Below are 18,210 nucleotides of genomic sequence, written 5' to 3'. Positions count from 1 at the left end.
ACAACAAGTCCAGTGGGATGCTTAGATACTAGTTGAAAGGCTTTAATCCTTTTGAGTATTTTTACTACCTCATGTTTGACCGACAGCCGATAGTTCTCCTGGTTTGAAAGTCGTTCTCAATGCTTCCATGCAAAATGTCTCACCTCGTCTACTACTATTTCCACTTCCAGATCTCTCTGTGTCCCCACAGTCTTTAGAACTAGTTCTTTACACTAGTTTCTACATAAAAGTCAATATACTTTTCTATCTTTTCTTTTTATTCTATCAGCATATGATTAATCAAAATCCACATTTTACCTGTGTGTTTATTCGTAAAATTATCATGCAATGATTTGTTTTCCAATTTTCTTTTCTTCAGCTAATTTTAGATTTTAGATTTAGACAGATTGGTATAGTTGTTCCGATTATGTAAAGCGATGGCAAAATTTAAATTGCCCAGCTTCAGAATTAAGATTTAACATTTTCTTCAGTTGTACACATCTGTTAAAAAACAAGTGTATAGGAGATACAGCAGCGTGTGACCAGAGTACTTATCTTGTGGTACATACATCATATTAGCCTCTATTAGTCTTATAGTTGAAAATATTCACATCTCATACAAAATACTAGTCCATTAAATTAACAATATTTTGGAAGCAAGCTGTAAAGTTCAGGTAAAAGTTGCTTAAGCTTAAGTTCAATTATGTCAGATGACGATGAAGATCCTTCTCTTCCAGGGTTTTTTCTAGTTGAGTCAAGTCACATTGATGTCAAAGAATTATATCTGTTTCTTCAATAGCTAAGTTTTCTTCAGAAGATTGTTGGACTGTCTTATCTTATCAACGGTTTTCCACGTTTAGGAATCATGATAATATCTGGTATTTTACAACAAATTAACACTAATTTTATCCCTTGATTTCCATTCTAGTGTGACTTTTACTATTCACTATTTTTGGATCACAATTATTTGCTTTCATTTATTGATTTTCGTTTTTACCTCTTTTGCCAGTTCTTTTCGACATTACCAGTTACATTCATTTAGTGATTATTACATTTATTTTTCTGATTGAAATAAATGATTGGTAAATAATAGTTCTTAGTTTTATGGATAGAAATAATAATTATTTTTTATGATAATCCAGAATCTTAACAACTGCTCGGGGTTTATTTTCATTTAATTCTAAATTTCACCCCAATTAACTTTTCAGATCCTTATTCCATAATATTTTGTTGGTTTAACCAATAAATCTATTTAATTATTAGTTTAGAGATCAAAACAAGATTTTTTTTAATTAAATCAAACTCACATGAACTTTCTTCAGTCTCGACCCACCTCGTCTTTTATGAAGCCCTATTTGTATATTTTCATTTAGATAAATAATTTCTTTTAAAGAAAATACGTTTATGGCAGTGATATTCTTTATATCTTTTAAAAATTAAATACCACCTAACAACAAAACTAAGTAAAACTGATCATATTAATTTACACTAGATCTTGAATAATTTCGAAGCTGTCTACTGTTTCTATTTGCCACTTTTAAATACTATTATTTAATTATAATTTAATTTGGTCATTTTCTTACTTTTGGATAAGTTAATAATATGTTTATTCAACCTAAAGTCTTTTTTCTATACTCACGAGAGTTGTTTTTGAAAAAAAAAGACAAAACAATGATTTAACACGTTTAAATTACTTAGAGAATCAGGTAGAATATAAACCCTCAAAATATCAGTCAATAAGTCGTGTGACTAACACACAGATGGCGCTGTCATTGTCAAATCCATATGACGTTTATGAAGTACCCACTTTCAAAAGACTATGTGTAAAATTTCATGGCATCTCGATTAGTCAGAAAAAAGTGACAGCCATTTAAGTGAAGCTACTTTTGTTATTTTCAATACCATCGTTTCAAAATAATTTCGTGTGTCGATTTAAAATTGCTTCATTATAAAAAAAAATACTGAACAAGCTTAGCAATGGCTTCAAAAGTGTTATCCAGACTTTGCTCCATCGAATAGAGCCATTTGTTATGGTTTACTTAATTCGTATAGATACCGATGGTGGTGGTTTGTCCAATTGAGGTGGTTACTCAAGGAAACATCAAAAAAGTCCTCATCCACCTTCTAGTCCAGATCCTTCTACAAGGACGACATCGAGAAGTTAGAGAAGCGTTGGAATGATTGTATTGCTCTATGAAATCTATTTTTGGCAAAAAATGTGTTTTTCTTAGTTAGACACACGACTTATTGAGTCAATGGTTGAATATTCGTATATTGTTTTTACAAGAGACAAATTCTTATATTGTCCTATGAATTATTCCTTCAATACACAAAGCGACCGGAAATGTTTAGAAAATCTATGGAACGTGTTAAACTTTGAATTGATCGGATATACTACTGAGTGAATGAATTGAAATTTAAACAAATAAAACAATAAAAGTATGGTCAAGAAGAGAGTTTTCTGCTGAAAAACAGCCGGGAAATCATTGGTCATAGTTCATTTTATCTGGAATAAAATTGTGAGAAATATATTTTTTCTGTTAAAAGAACTGCAAGTATTATGAGTAGTCCTCAAATATTTGTTTATAACTCGATAACGGTAAATGATAGGATGATTTGTCAAACATATCCTTAAAGGGGAGGAAACGTTCTGAAAAATGTCTCAACTTCCCAAACGACATGGTAAATTGTTAATAAATTTTTACGAGTTGTTGGATATGGGGTTCTGCGCGTCACTAGTAGAGATAATGTAACTCAAAAAAATTGTTTTTGTGTTTATAACATTGATTTAAAGATTTGAAAAAATTGTGGTGTAATTAGAAAAGCATGATAGGGAAGTTCTGCAATATTGAATTGAGAAATTTATGTCGTAAGTCAACTTTTTATAGGCCTTCTTCCATAACAACGCATTAAAATTATGGAAATTGTCATAAAAAGTTATATAATTTATTACCTCTTACCATGGTCGGATTTATCAGGTGGTATCCGAAGCTACAGTCACGGGAGTGACATTAGGGACATCGGGAAAAATCTTTCATATTCTAATAAGTTAACAACCTTTCTTTGGATATTTTTTTGCCGTTTAACCTCAGTTTGTATATGATTAAGTATTATGTGCAAACTACAGAGGTGACATATAATAATACATGTCACACAAACTAAAGAACGGATGAGAAAAATGAGGGCTGCAGATGAACATCGAAAAGACTAGAAAACAACGAAATTCTAGCAAGATGTGAGAACTATCTTTGACCAAGAAGGGGCAGAAATAATATGTGGAATAAACAACCAAATCGCCAAATGGAATACTGAAAAAGGAAAATAATGAAAATTGAGAATCTACGACGAAAGAAAGAAATAGAAGTGGGCGCATTAAGAAGAGCAAATAGAACTTGAAAGTTAGATTGGGTTAGAAACGACAAAATAAAAGGGAAATGAAACTGAAAGAAACAATTATAGAACTCGCGTTTGCCATTTTGGTAGAACTTTTTTCAAATTTTTTATCTATAACAATTGTAATTACCAGTTAAATGAGTCAGTAATGAAGATCAACGTGAAAAAATCAGATGTGATGGTAATTACAGAAGATCATCAGGAACTAAACATATGAATAAATGAGTCGAAGATAAAACAAGTAAATTATTACCAATATTTAGGGGTTATAATTGAAAATACTGGCAGGCAGGAATTAGAAATTAATACACGATTTGACAAAGACATTAAATGTTATTATCCAATGAATAACAAATTTATCAACAGAAAGGAAATATCCAGGACAACAAAAATGAAAGTGTACCACTCCATATACAGATCAATGCTCACATACGGATGCGAGACATGGGTATTTAAACGACAGACGGAAGAGTAAGATACAGGCGACGGAGATGAAATACCTCAAAAAGGATAACCAGTAAAGATCGTATTAGAAACCAGACAGTAAGAGCTGAGTAGGACCCGTATTGGATTTTATAAAAAAAGAGGCAACTGAGCTGGTGGGGTCACTTACACAGAATGAAGAATAGCCGAGTAGCGAAAGGCAAGACCAGAGGGACAAAACAACTGCAAAAATCTTTAAAGAGAGAAATCTGACGTGGAATGATGCAAAAGAAAAAGCAAAAAACAGAAAATAATGGTGGGAATTCGTACATGGATAAGAGAAAAATACCTCCCAACATCATACTATACGGTAGAAGGAATTTTGATATATATACAGGGTATCCCACGGCGATTTAGAACTATCTGAATATAGCAAAATAATTATAATAAAATCATGAAAATATCTACGTTTGGGTTTTCGAATACCAACTCTTTTAACTAAAATATTGTTATTTTAAATGGAGCACCCTGTATATTAACACATTTTTGAAATCTAAGTAAAATTTAAGTATACTTTAGTCTAACAACTTTTTTCGAAAAATGGATACTTTTAAAGTTATTAATTTTTTTGTAAAAAATTTGACCCTTATAAATAATTTTTTTACGAAGATATCCTTAAAGATATGGAAATGGTTTTCACTCGGTTGTTTTTAGCGAGGTCAGACGTATTTGAATCTATGTTGAAAAATTTTTCATTATATACGGGGTGTGTATAAAAAGTGCTCAAAGGTTAACTTCATAAATATCAAATTTCTCCATTTTTTTACATATAACCACCCAGTTTTTTCTATTTTAATGCATTCAGGGAAAAAAATTCATTTATACTTTCCTATACCTAAACTTTAACGTTATCCAATTATTAAATGTTATCTGTAAATTTTTAGAGATGCAGTTGTGGACAGTAATATTTTCCAACTTTTGTAGCAGGTTTTCTAAGAAAACTCATTTCTCGACTAGGCTAAAATAACTTTAAGCTTAAAAAAAATAGCCACTGTCTCGTAATATATTAATATTCTATCTTAGACGCTTTTTCAATGTGCTTCAATAATTTTTTAAAAGTGAAACATGTAAAACTATTAGTTTTTCGCGAGCAATAGTTTTTTCTAGCTTTTGAAAAAAAACTAAGAAGAAAAAAAGGATATCAACCATCTTAATAAAGTAAATATGATAGTCCTTGAGACAATGTATAAAACAGATTATTATTCTTCAATTCCTAGAAATATTAACACTCATAGAAAAAAAATGCAATATGAATTAATGTATAATTTTTCCCAATTTAATGAAGCACATCAGAGCTATAAAAAAATAATCACAAAATTGCACAACCTCATCCAAACTCCTCAGTTAGGTCTCAATTTATCAACGCTGTACATCTTTATTACTCACTTTATTGGGCGTTGTTTGTAAGGTGTTTTCTCCTCCGGGTTCCGCGGCTATGGAAAGTGTCAATGGCATCATCTTCAGAGGATGTCCGTTTAATTTAACATCAACGTGACGTGTAGTATCTTTGAATTCTCTGCTGTTCGAAGACATCGCACTAGGACTCACCGCAGTTTTGTGGATGGTATCTTTTTGCGATTTGCTTTTACTTGTAACTTGATCTCTAACTGCCATTTGATAAGCTAGTTCGAAGGCTTGGCCGAGAGTAAGAATGATGTCGATGGCTTGTTCCTGGAATGAAATTTACTTTATCAAGAAAAATTTCATTCTTTTTTATTTGTGCGTATTATTTTATCGTTGCTGTAAATAAAAATACTCACCGATGAAACTGCTTGGAATACATGACAGTAAAATGATTCAGAATCTTTTGTGATGTAAGCGAAGTATGACTGGCTCTCCATATGTTGACAAACGCAATTCATATTTTTAATCTCGTGTTCACATATTATTTTCTGTAATCAAAGAGATACAAATAATTCAACTCTCTATTAGTATTATGTTAATTTGATAGATTTTATTAAGATAGAGACTCTTTCGTCGAGGGTAAAATGTGTATGAAAACAAGTTTATGAATAAATTACGAAGAAACCGTTTATTGTAATAATAAAAGTTTTTGGCACCATCATTCACCATCATCAAGTTTGAAATTTTTAATGGTAAACGTACTCAAAACGAGTGCGTACCATACGAGTGCTATTTGAGTTGTTTACAGATTCTTGAAAGATTTTTCTTGGTCAAAAAATTGGACCAAATCGCAAACATTCGACATGGATTAAACCACAGCAGTGTGCCGATGAATTCGCTTCGACTTTTGATGATGTAACACTATCTCGAGCAACCAGAAAACATCGATGCTGTGCGTAAAATGATAATGCAGTATCGTCATGTGGCATATTATGAAATTGAGGCATATTTGGACATTAGTTCCACTCGTATTCTCTCAATATTGCATTTGGCTGTCAATATTAATAAAATACTAAAAACTAATTGAAATATTTTCTCAATGTTGACCGAAATGCTTATAAATACAACAAAAACTAGTTACCTTTGCTGTTGGGTTGATGAATTTAACACCCTTGTATGAAACCGAAAGGCATATTTCTTCGCTGGGATGATCTTTGGAATTTATCACAGTTTGTATTGAGTTTTTCGTAGATTCTGTACCTTTAAATTCCTTTATCAATGTTGAACCTAAATACTGCAATAAAAATTTTATCTTATACTGTCTATCAAACAAATTTTTAGCTATTTTTCATTTTCATTTCTTGTCGTATCATTTCTAAACCAAATTTTCATGGAAATTCAATTCAACGCCTGGTTGATTATATAGACCACTGTGTGATTACTTCAACTTCACTAAATGTTAATTGTTCATAGAAAAAAAAATAAACTACTACTTACATTGGCAGTATACTTAACAAAACCCGTAATAAGAAGAATCGGTTGATGCCTCCATTGTGATTTTATGGAATTATTGCCGCCGACGTAAATTTCTGTCGGCGATTTCTTCTCCTGCTCCCTTTTAACCGGTGGTTGTGGTGCCGGTCTAGATTTTTTATGCCGATGTCGAATAGTTCCTGTATTACTATTCACTGAATAGGTTGAAGGTGACGGAAGTTCGGGTAGAGGTTGACTACTTTTCTGAAAATCGAAATTATCACGTAATATATAAAGACAATTTGGACATTAACGGAATAATCTAAACAGTTTCAAATGAAATAAACCCAATACACAAATTATCAGTATAACAAAGAAATTACCCCATGGAATGCTTTTATTGTGAACCTTTTTGAAATTCTATTGGGCAAAAAAGAATTAAATATCATTCTATAACTTAATTCGAGCGTTTTTTTTTTCAAAATTTGAACGTTTATTTAAGAAAAAATGTACAATAGTATTATTCAAAGTATTGCTCATCTGAAGCTATGACTTTTTACCATCTTTCTGGCAATTTGTGGATCCCATCTCAAAAGAATTGCGTCGGATTGGCAGCCAAGAATAAATCAAGCCAATTTTTGATATATTGCTCTAATGTGAGCCGTAATCCCGTGAGGGTGTTCTGCATCGACCGGAACAAATGGTAGTCAGAAGGGGCAAGATCTGGGCTATAAGGCGGGTGAGGAAAAATTTCCCATCCGCTATTTTCCAAATAGTTCTTAACCGGAATAGCAACGTGGGGCCGGGAGTTGTCATAATGGAAAATTATTGCCTCGTATCTAGACGCATATTCTGGGCGTTTTACGGCTACTGCTCTCTTCAAACGGTTAATTGTTGGTTTCACCCGGATTTAGCAGTTCATAATACAGCACACCCTTCTGATCCCACCAAATAGAGAGCATTACCTTCGCTCCATGGATATTAGACTTTGCCGTTGAATTGGCTGGTTGCCGGATTTCACATATGATTTTTTGCACTTAGGGTTGTCATAATGGATCCATTTTTTATTATCAGTAGCATTTCGGACATGCAAAGCAGCCTTTCGACGTCTCTCGGGTTCAGTTCATATGGAACCCAATTTCCTTGCTTTTGAATATATCCAGCTGCTTTTAAACGTTTTGAAATAGCTGCTTGAGTGACACTCAAAGATTCTGCGAGCTCTTCTTGTGTTTGGCAATAATCTTCATTGAGTAGTGCTTCCAGTTCTTCATCTTCAAACTTTTCTGGAGGTCCAGGACGTTAATCGTCATCCAAGCCAAAATCACCACTTCTGAATCGTGCAAGCCACTTTTGGCACGTTCGCTCAGCTAGAGCATGTTCGCCATAAACTTCCACCAAAATACGATGACTTTTGACAGCATTTTTCTTCATATTAAAGTAATGAAGAAGAACTCCCAGCAAAAGCACTTTTTCAGGAACAAAGTTCGACATATTTGAGTGAAAAAAAATTATTGTTGTTAACGACATATACTGAAAAGACGTACAATATCCGTAGCTTTCCAACGCAGGTTCGGAATATTGGAACGATGTAATAATATACAAGTTACGGTATCTCTTATCAAACAGCACAAATTAAGTTATAGACCTGTTAAAATAATAGTGAAAATAGTTGTAAAGTAGAAAGTTCGTGCAAGAATTTATAAACCAAAATATTCCGAAGGAAGTTGTGGTAAATTTTCGATCCAATGTAATTCACTACAATTTTTTAAACTGTTTCTCTTCGCCCAAAAGAATTATTATTAGCATTACCTCGGTGTTTATCAACAGGGTAGTAACCAATTTCGTTTGTCCTTTCAACTTCTTTGATTCGCTGATAACCGATGACGATTATAGAGTGCTTGGTCCACGACCCACCGTGTACATGACCCGTGATACTGAACTTTTTTAAGTCGTGCATTCCTGGGTACTTAATACAGCACTTTTGGCCATCCCAGATAACATGCGTATAATGCTTCTAAAGATCTTGGATGTTTTGATCAATGACTGAAGATTTGTTTTGTTTTCAATGTGGTATCTCAGCTTTATATTAACCCTGTAGCCAGAGGTATTGGAATTTGGAAGACCAGATAAAAGATTTAAGGAACCAAAGCGGGCTCAGTATGTTCCCCTCTTTACAGTAACACGATTCCCAAATAGAAAGCAAATATTCCATTTGGTTATAATTGTTTAAAACAAAGTACGTTTAGAAAGATGAATCGAAAGCCTATTTGTATTTGTGTTGTATTTGTATCAGGTGCGTATTTCTCTATCCACGGTGCGGGTATTTTCCAGTACGCTTGTCAACTAAGAAACATTTTCAAGCCAGAATTCTGGATTCCATCTGGACCGTGAGGTTTTCAGCTAGAAAATTCTCTTCTACATAGGCAACCAAGCAGCACCCGCAAGAGTTCTTCTTTTTTCCCAAATATTATCATTTTCGAAAGTTTTTATGGAATACACACATATTTTAAATCAAATCAGTTGAAAATTATTACTTATGTAGGGAAAATTCGTCATTACCAGGGTTTATGCACAAATAACATAGTAAGTAAATGATAGAATAGAAACTGTACCAGTGAACTGAACTCCGTGATGGCTTCTAATTTAGGACCAGCAATGATATGTTCTCCGCTGCTCACGCTGACTAATATCCTTTTTCTGTGTCCAATTTTTTCTATATCAAGTACAGCCGACAATTCTACATCCCATATTCTCTTAACTCTTTCCATATCGTGATATAAATGTTTAACGAATGTATCGTAATACTGTTCCAAATTAATTTTAATTAACCAAGATTTTACAGAATTTTGTTCGTTATTATTATTGCAAACGTTCAAAGAATTTTCGGTAATTTTTGTTGGTAAACTTTTTATTGCATCTAAAAGAAGTTGTTGTTCTAGTTCGCTAGTGATGCCCATTTCTTTGATGTCGCTTTCTTCTATCACACCATTCTGTAAAAACATTATAATTGACTATTTAACGAAAACCAATTATTTCATCAATATTTTATTTACAATTACCAAGCTTACCAAGAAATTCAAATCATCGAATCCATTGCTCATGAAAAGTCCGACATAATCCCCCATCCCCAGTCCCTGTAGCCACTTCTCTACCGTAGTGGGACTATCCCCCGAGGAATTAGCTAAACTGTGTTGTGAACAGCTTATTGTCATTAACCTACTCTGGAATTCCTTTTCTAATTCGGCCACAAAAACAGATTCACGTACGATTCCAGTGCCAAAGGACGCCATTATCTCTTGGATTTTAGCCCATTCCTCCTGTTCATCGAAAGGGCTCAAGGCAGATACGCGCTCTTTGTATTGTTCCTTATTTTCTTTATTTTCCTTGTTATCGAATTCCTTTTCTGAGCTCGAGGATTTCTCATTGTCGCTTTTAATTCCATCTCCGTTCGTGTTATCGTAAAAACGTTTCAATTTTTTTAGGGTCTTCGGGCGTTCAACTGGAGTATTCGGATTGATGTTTTCCAAAACTTTAATTGCTGCACCTTTGATTAGACCTGAAAAGGTTAGAACTCTCACAAACGAAATGGGATTTCGCACGATCTATATTAATAATTTCTACGATAATCAAGTTCCAGTGGAAATTTTGAGATCTTCTACAATAATTATATTAAAAAGATATAATTCAACAATTTGATAACGTTCCAATGGACTGTCTCTAAGAGTATAAATTGATCACACACGCAAAATTTAAAAGCGGTTTATTTCTTTATGAGTCGTAAGATCCCTAATTTATAAAAGAATCTAATGAATTTATTGTAAAGAAGTTTATGAGTGAATCCGCAGTCACACGATGAATCCTTTTTCAAACTTAAAACCTCACTTAATATGTTTGCATTTTTTGATTCTAATATTACATCCATCAATTAATTAAAATGAGCACTATACTTTCCACGTTAAAATGGATATTTTTTGAATTGAAGACATACTTTGGATGCTCGATGATAACCTTCACATCACATAATTAAGGAAACGCGAAAAAGTCAATTTTTTCAACCAATATATACGAATCTTACAACAAGGTTTGACGACAAAGGTCAAAAATTTATATTGTGTGATTTGCACAATTCGATGGAAATTTGAAAGATATGCAAGACATTTTTGAACCTGGTTTGAATAAGATTGATATAATAGATCGAAACTTCTTTGGAAAGTTACCATGAACTATTAATAAGCGAAGTTTAAGCATCACAAAGATTACGAAAATCTGGAGGCATTCCTTCATCTAAGAAATATTAAAAATTGGAGAGATAGGATTTGCTAAATATTGAATGAATTGAAAAAGTCCACAGCGCGTAAATATGTTGAACAAAAAACTGTAAGTAAAATTCTATCGGCGCTGAGGACTCTAATTGAAGTTTGTACACGATATCTTTGGATTACTTTGGAGTAAATTGTCTAACTCTTCCGTCAAAGCCAATTTAGGCTCTTCGATAGTATAAGGGGCTGAAAGTTTCTATCCAACCCTCCTTCTCGGGTAAGATTTGAGATAGACAATTAAAAACTTATATTTAGAATTGCAGACGGATTTATTGTTTTCCAAAATATTCTCCATTGAGATCAATCCATTTTTGCATGCGTTTGAATCAGTTGTCGAAGCATTTTTTCAATCTGACTGACATATTAATCCGATGATTGTTTTTTTTGAACTGATGTATAAGACTTGCATTGCGATTGGTTTCTCTGATATTTTCGAAGACTTCTGGCAAACAAATGCTAGTATACCATTCAGAATTCACCTTCTACATTGCTCGTAGTGGCAACATGTCCAGTTATTCCGGGAAAACAGGCGATCATTTGCTTCTAAGTGCTTCCTGCGCGAACAACTTTTGTTGGATTTGCCTCGTCACGAAAAACTCATACAGTCGATTGTTGTATATAACTCAAATAGCACTCGAACGACAATAAGTTCTAAGTACGTTAAAAATGTCAAACTTCACCATGGCAATGTTAGATTCGGTATATTCACAACAGTATTGCCATAGCAACCCTCGTATCATGCGTGAGATGGAGTTCTGAAATTTCTATCATCCATGTATCCATATGAAGTTAATAATTCATTAGTCATGATCATTAGCTCCGTACGAGCTCTCAGATGTATGCTACCATATACCATCACTGACCCTTCACCATACCAAAAAGCTCCTATGAAATTCCTTTGGTGATAACGTTTCACTCGATGTCTCCACATTTGTCCCTTCCCATCCACGAAATTAACGCATAAGTGTCCAATCTCGGTGCTAAAGAGCGAGTACTCATGGTGAGCTACCTCAACTTTTAGGCACGTAAGAATTTGATCCAACTTCAACCAGCTTATGACAATTTCGTGTGCATGACCATGTCTTCATTGTTTTTTTTAATGTAAAAAGAGAGTTCGAAAAAACCAACATTTTTTTTTTAATTTTTAAATGTCATTTTTATACCGTAAGTTACTTTGAGGCGAATTAAATGTTTAATCATTAATTTTAATATGAAATAAATAGTTTGAATAATCTGTTACAACAACTTACCAGCGAAAGGAACTTTCGAATTGTATTCTTCTAAAATATTATCGACACTTCTGTCAGACAATGAAACGCTGCTAGAAAAACTGCCGCTAGAGCCATCGTAGATTAACAGATATTCATCTTCAGTTTCTGTCTCCATATCCTTGGATCTTCTTTTGTATTCCTGGTGGATCCACGAAGGATTTTTTTTATAAATGGTAAATGTTAAAGTTGGGAGACTAGCATGCCTTTTTACAACTGCAGACCGTGTTTTCCACTGAATTAAAAATAACAATCATGCTTGATAGTGCAAAATTATATGTAAAAACATAAAAAAGGCCATTATATGTTGTTGTGGGGTTGTGAATACCATGCTTTGAAGCGAAAATAATATTGCTCTAGCTCTTTAGGTCGTAAAAAATTTTATATATATTTAATATTAATAAATCGTCTTGATTTCAGGTCTCTTTTGATTTAAAATCAGTTTGAAGACCGAAAAAGTCGAAACGTTAATTTATACCTGTTATTTCAAACTGTTTTGTATCAAAAGAAACCTGAAATCAAAACGAATTATCACGAATTCTATTCTAGCCAGACTCGTATAACAAAAAAGTGGATTAGAAAATGAAAATTTTGATATTAACTAAATAGTGTTCATATCGTCGTTAATAATTCTCTGAATGGAACTGTAGGTTTTTTGGTATATTAGCCTCATTATAAAAACCTACTTTCTAGAAATTTTAAATATTTTTTATGATATTATGATAAATATAACCATGATATTGTTTACTACCACTCACAATTACACTGTCTGTTGGCCGTTTCTAGTTTCCATACATCGTCGGTTCATATACGGCTCGAAGGACCAGACGGTGTAATTTTATTTGTTGATGTAGTAGTCAGCTGTGTATTATATCTTTTCCATAAATTCGTTGTATTTATAGAATAAAATGAGCCGTTGTAAAATATATGATTAGATTTTGGAAATAAAAAGGGAAAATTATATATTAGTTCAAAGAATTCATATTTCTGGATAAGACTTCCTTCAGAAACGGATCAAACCTGACACAAACTTATGGACGAAACAAAGAAAAATTTCAAAGATCAAAACACCATATTAGAAATAGATATAAATGCCAATGATACACTCTGGAAGTGTGGTCAATACACCCAGCAATATTTGCAATCAGGTCCAGTAGCCAAAAAACCATTGGAGTTTTGAGTTCCAACGGCATGTCATCTATAGTGGTTTGAGAATACAAGTTAAATGAGCTAGACAACAGTATAAAGTTATCCTCCAATGAGTTGCGGGGGTCACTAAAATGGAAGGATATGAAATAGAAGAAGAATTGATAAAGTTGGAGTGGATAAATCTTTTGTAGCAGCTGATCCTTTTAAATTTAAATGGATATGGTATAATAATTCATTGTGGCCTAAGATATTGAAATCATGAGGCACGCTTTTCATTTTTTAATGGTGTAAACGTTATAACTCGCCGGTAGATGTCTGTTTCGACTCATTATGAACAGAGTTCACCGGACTGCTTACCATCAAGCAGTCGCTTTAACAGTCGGTCATTAAAAACGTAAACCGATATGGCTTTGAACGTAAGGAGTGTCGTGGAAAATAGTTACTAGATACACTCACGAAAATATGAATACCACGTTTTTATCTATTAATTTATGATTATTGTAGAAAAAAATGTTTTAATCAAATCAAATTTATGTAGGTTATCATTTATGTTTCGGGGTATCAGTGATCACTGGGTAAAAATTAATCAATAACAACATTACTTTTACAGAATAAAAATTCATTTTTTACGAGAGCTTGGTTAAATTAAAGGATTTCAGCAGCTTTACTCTATTTAGGAAATTGAGAAATTCGTTTTGTTGCTGACGTGCTACAACATGGGCTTTGCACTCTGTATGTTAGGATGGGTCTCAACATTGTCTTATAAATTCGAAAGAGATATCTAGATCTACGAAAGTTCTACCACTCTGTGAAACTTGGATATGACTGATAAAACTAAAGAAATTGGATATCTGGGAGAAAAAATATTAAGAACTTTTGGAGGAAAGCAGACAGAGTAAGGATGGGTGAGAAGATCAACCATGAAATTTCAATGATGCATCAATCAGCGCGTTTATAAAGACAAAAATATTACAATAGCTAGGTCACGAATGAACTAAGATAGGCTATTAAAACTAATCGCATGGAAGGTACCAAAAGGGCATAAAGAAAAGAGGTAGACCAAAAGAACGGTGTAGGGAAGCAATGGAAGAAGACCTTAGAGAGAGAAACATTCAGGGCTGGAGAGACCGAAAGAATGTATGAATGCTCACAATATGAACTTGTAGATATTTCTTGAAAGGCCCCAAATTATTTAGGATGTGTTGTCTGTCGTGTAGCATAGCAGTTAAGCGATTTTAAAAATTTGATTTGATACTTCAAACCTACCTCGGACAATTTTAAAACATTTGCGATATGGTAACACTAATTTGAATAAGTTAAATCTGACATGGTCATCATAAAGTTTGACATTTTTAATGGTGAACTTACTCAGAACGTGTGCTATTTGAGATGTTTACAGGTACTTTTCTATGACTTTAGACGTGAATTAAACCAACAGCAATGTGCCGAACAACTCGCTTCGACATCTGATGATGAAACACCACCACGAGTCACCGTGTTTTGCTGGATGTCGTGCGTAAACTGATATTACAGTATTGTCATGTGACATACCATGAGATTTAGATATACTTGGGCATTACTTTAACTCGCATATAGTCAATATTGCATGAAATTTGACTGTCAAAAAGATTTGTTAGCGTTGGAAAGCACATAATTGACAATCACTAAAAAAACATCAATCGTGGTGCTTCAGAAGACGTCTATAAGATCGTTGCAGGCGTCGAAGCATGGATCTATGCATACGAACCCAAAACTAACTAACAATCGATTGTATGGGTCTTTCAAGATAAGCCAAATCCAACAAAAGTTGAATAGTTGGACATATCGCCATCGTTCCATAAGAGCAACGTAGAACGGTCAATTTTGTATGGTACATCAGCATTTGTTTGCCAGAAGTGTTCGAAAAAATTAGAAAAACCAATTTCAGAAGGCGAATCATTCTCCACCACGACAATGCTAGCTCCCACACATTAATTCAAACAATAACGTTTTTAGTCAAAAGTCAAAACATCCAATTGATGGATCATCCGCTGTATAGTCCTTGTTTGGAACTCAATGATTTCCTCTTATTCCCGTAGATCAAAAATAAATTGCGAGGTCAACGTTTTTCTACAACTGAAGAAGCTGAAATTGATTTGTTCAAATCACCTCAATGAGGAATGAAGAAAATGTCTCGACAAGTATATTGATATTAATGGAAAATATTTCGAAAAACAATAAAGCCGTATGCAATTATAAATATTAGTATTTATTTGTCTATCGCACACTTTGCTCATGCTTGGCGCCTCCACTGAAGAGCAGTGATGGATTTACACCTAGGCTCATAAGGCCCAGGCCTTAGGGCAGCAAAATTGTTGAAAAAAGTGAAATGGAAAATTCGTTTTTATGAAAAAATTTCTGTGGACCATACACTGAAAAAACAGTTAACTCGGAGAGAACAAAATTTGCACCAAGAAACTTTCTTTCGTCTGTGCTAATTTTTTCTCTGTTTCAAAATATTTCTTTTGATTCCAGGTTTTTTTTTGAATTAAGTTAACAATTTCTACGGTGTATTATAATTCAATTTATCAATTTACTTCTTAATTTGTGGGTAGGATGTTGATTTTTTAATAGACCAATTATAGTCTCTATCGAATAATGTTCGAAGCGTTTCGAAATTACTAAACTTCCAAAACTTCTCAAATTGAAGATGCTTATTAAAATCTCTAGAACATAATGGTTCGGATATAATGAACTGCCGTGATCAATCGTTGCTAGTAATATATCAGGTATATATTCAGAAAAGAATCAAAACAATTAATCCTTTAACAGATTATTCTGATTGTGCCGCCCATTTCATGAATTAAGTAAGATCATGTGTAGCTGAATCGGTAACAGAAGCTGTCGACAATTTTTGCAATTTTTGTAATAATTCGAGAATCAAGTTAAGATTTTTTACTAATAATTTTGTTTGACTAAGCATATACGTAATTGAAGTGTCAAAAAAGTTGAAATTATAATTAGTATAGCTTTTATAGCTCAAACCTTTTGCAGCCTAGGCTTATTTTTTTTTTTCAAATCTCGCCAATTCTCAATCGTAGTATCAAAATCCGACAAGTCCAGATATTTTGTTTTTAAATTTTTCTAAATATTTACGAAACTATTCTGGGGATCTCGATCATACATTGTCTCTGTTAGAGAATAAAACTTATCGATATTTTGAAAAAAAATTAATAATTTCTTATGGTTGATCTGTGACAGTTTTTCAACTTTTCCGAAAATTTCTTGAGATGGACTTGGCGGATTTTGATTATGAGCACCTCAATTATACTCTGTGTTTCAAGGTGGGATAACCCTGATGTTATGTATTCTGTGAAGATGAGTGACAAGTGACAATTGACATTCGCACCGGCTTTTGTTAATACTGATTAAATATTTTTGATTATAATTAAACACATAAAAAACAAGCATTTCTTAATTTGATGGTCCTTTGGACATTTATAAACTTCAAAGCCCTAGCACTAGCGTTTTTACCCAAAAATGAGAGACAGAGACTTTCTGAATACGAAGAAAAAGTCAAAGCAGTATCAGGAGTCCATGATTAGTATCGTTATGATAATCATCGCAAAAAAAACAGAAAAGAAAATAAGATGCTTACGAGTAAATGAAAGAACAAATAAATTTTTGTACAATTTTTTTCTTATTCTAGACATTCTGAGAGTACAATTAACGGGGCGTGAAAGTGCACAAGGAAAATTTCAATTTTTTAATGATTTATTTAAAATAGTTGAAAAATCTTGCCTACTAATAATAATAAATACTGATACTAAATACTAATAAATAAACTATTCAGTGAAAATATTGATAAGAGACGTTAGGCAATGAGGATATGCACTTCGATTATCAACTGGAAGATTCCTTAGCAAAAACGGTCTGCACAAAAATATTACTTTCACGAAGTCTTCGAGATGTTTATCCAAATTTTTTTTAGTTTACCGGCTACAAAGATCCTTTCCCACTCTAAAAATAGTAAAAAAATATTTTCCTACGACCACTTGTGAAAATGATAGATCGATCATACATGTATTGAAATGCTTCTTTTTCTTATATACATTATGAGTCTGGCTGGATGCCGAAAGGGAAAAGGCCAAATTTAAGAAGACTGAAGGAGTAGACAATATGATTATTTGAGGTTATATTAGTGTTTACAATAAAAATTGAAAGTTTGTTGTAATTTGTGTTCAAATATATACTAATGTCTGCAAGATAATTTAAACGTTAAAATTAAGTGTTATTATTAGTACTGGGTAATGTATAAAGTAGTTGAATGAAAATTTATTGTCCATAGTGAAGGAAAACATTCTTCATGACTCTTGATTTTACTAACAAGTTAAAGTTTAAAAAAATATTTCAAAACCATTCTTTTCGTTTTTGTCATCTCTACTATTACAAAATAAAAAATATTTTGTAGGATATTTTAACTTTTCAGTACATGTGTTTATATACTTTTCAACACATGTGTTGACATACATTTCAACACATATGTGATACTGTTTAATTGACTTTTTTATTTAAAAAATGCGTTTTTTGAAGGATTTTCTATGTGGTCGTAGGAAAAATAGTGCACACAACTTGTTGGAAAGTGTATTTCGCACTAGATACTATTTTGCACGAGCCACGTTGTGTAATATACTATTACGAGCAAGCACTTAAGACACTTGAAGCAAGCAAGACTTAATGCTTTGGTATTACTGTCTACTGAAGTTCAACGAGCTCAAGAAATTTTTTATGATGATATACTCGACATTTTTCGCGGGCAAAAG

The 18,210-nt window shown here is 32.9% G+C and overlaps 1 protein-coding gene across 6 annotated transcripts in view; it reads right to left on the bottom strand.

Moving 5' to 3' along the window:
• Nucleotides 1–18,210, bottom strand: part of LOC130895996 (ankyrin repeat and SAM domain-containing protein 1A-like) — an 87,350-nt gene that overhangs the window by 9,476 nt on the left and 59,664 nt on the right. For 5 of the 6 annotated variants that reach the window (XM_057803702.1, XM_057803703.1, XM_057803706.1 and 2 more), the window contains 7 exons: nucleotides 12,242–12,494; nucleotides 9,741–10,228; nucleotides 9,285–9,662; nucleotides 6,697–6,936; nucleotides 6,341–6,493; nucleotides 5,616–5,747; nucleotides 5,242–5,526 (listed from right to left, as the gene is read on the bottom strand). In XM_057803702.1, coding sequence (XP_057659685.1) covers nucleotides 5,242–5,526; nucleotides 5,616–5,747; nucleotides 6,341–6,493; nucleotides 6,697–6,936; nucleotides 9,285–9,662; nucleotides 9,741–10,228; nucleotides 12,242–12,494 — 1,929 coding nt within the window. The remainder of the gene's footprint in view (nucleotides 1–5,241; nucleotides 5,527–5,615; nucleotides 5,748–6,340; nucleotides 6,494–6,696; nucleotides 6,937–9,284; nucleotides 9,663–9,740; nucleotides 10,229–12,241; nucleotides 12,495–18,210) is intronic. The other variant, XM_057803708.1, reaches the window with a different exon arrangement.

The sequence above is a fragment of the Diorhabda carinulata genome, chromosome 6, assembly GCF_026250575.1.
Source record: "Diorhabda carinulata isolate Delta chromosome 6, icDioCari1.1, whole genome shotgun sequence".
Lineage (NCBI taxonomy): Eukaryota > Metazoa > Arthropoda > Insecta > Coleoptera > Chrysomelidae > Diorhabda > Diorhabda carinulata.
The sequence above is the reverse complement of the archived record's forward strand: the minus strand, read 5'-3'. Positions and strand labels throughout refer to the sequence as shown.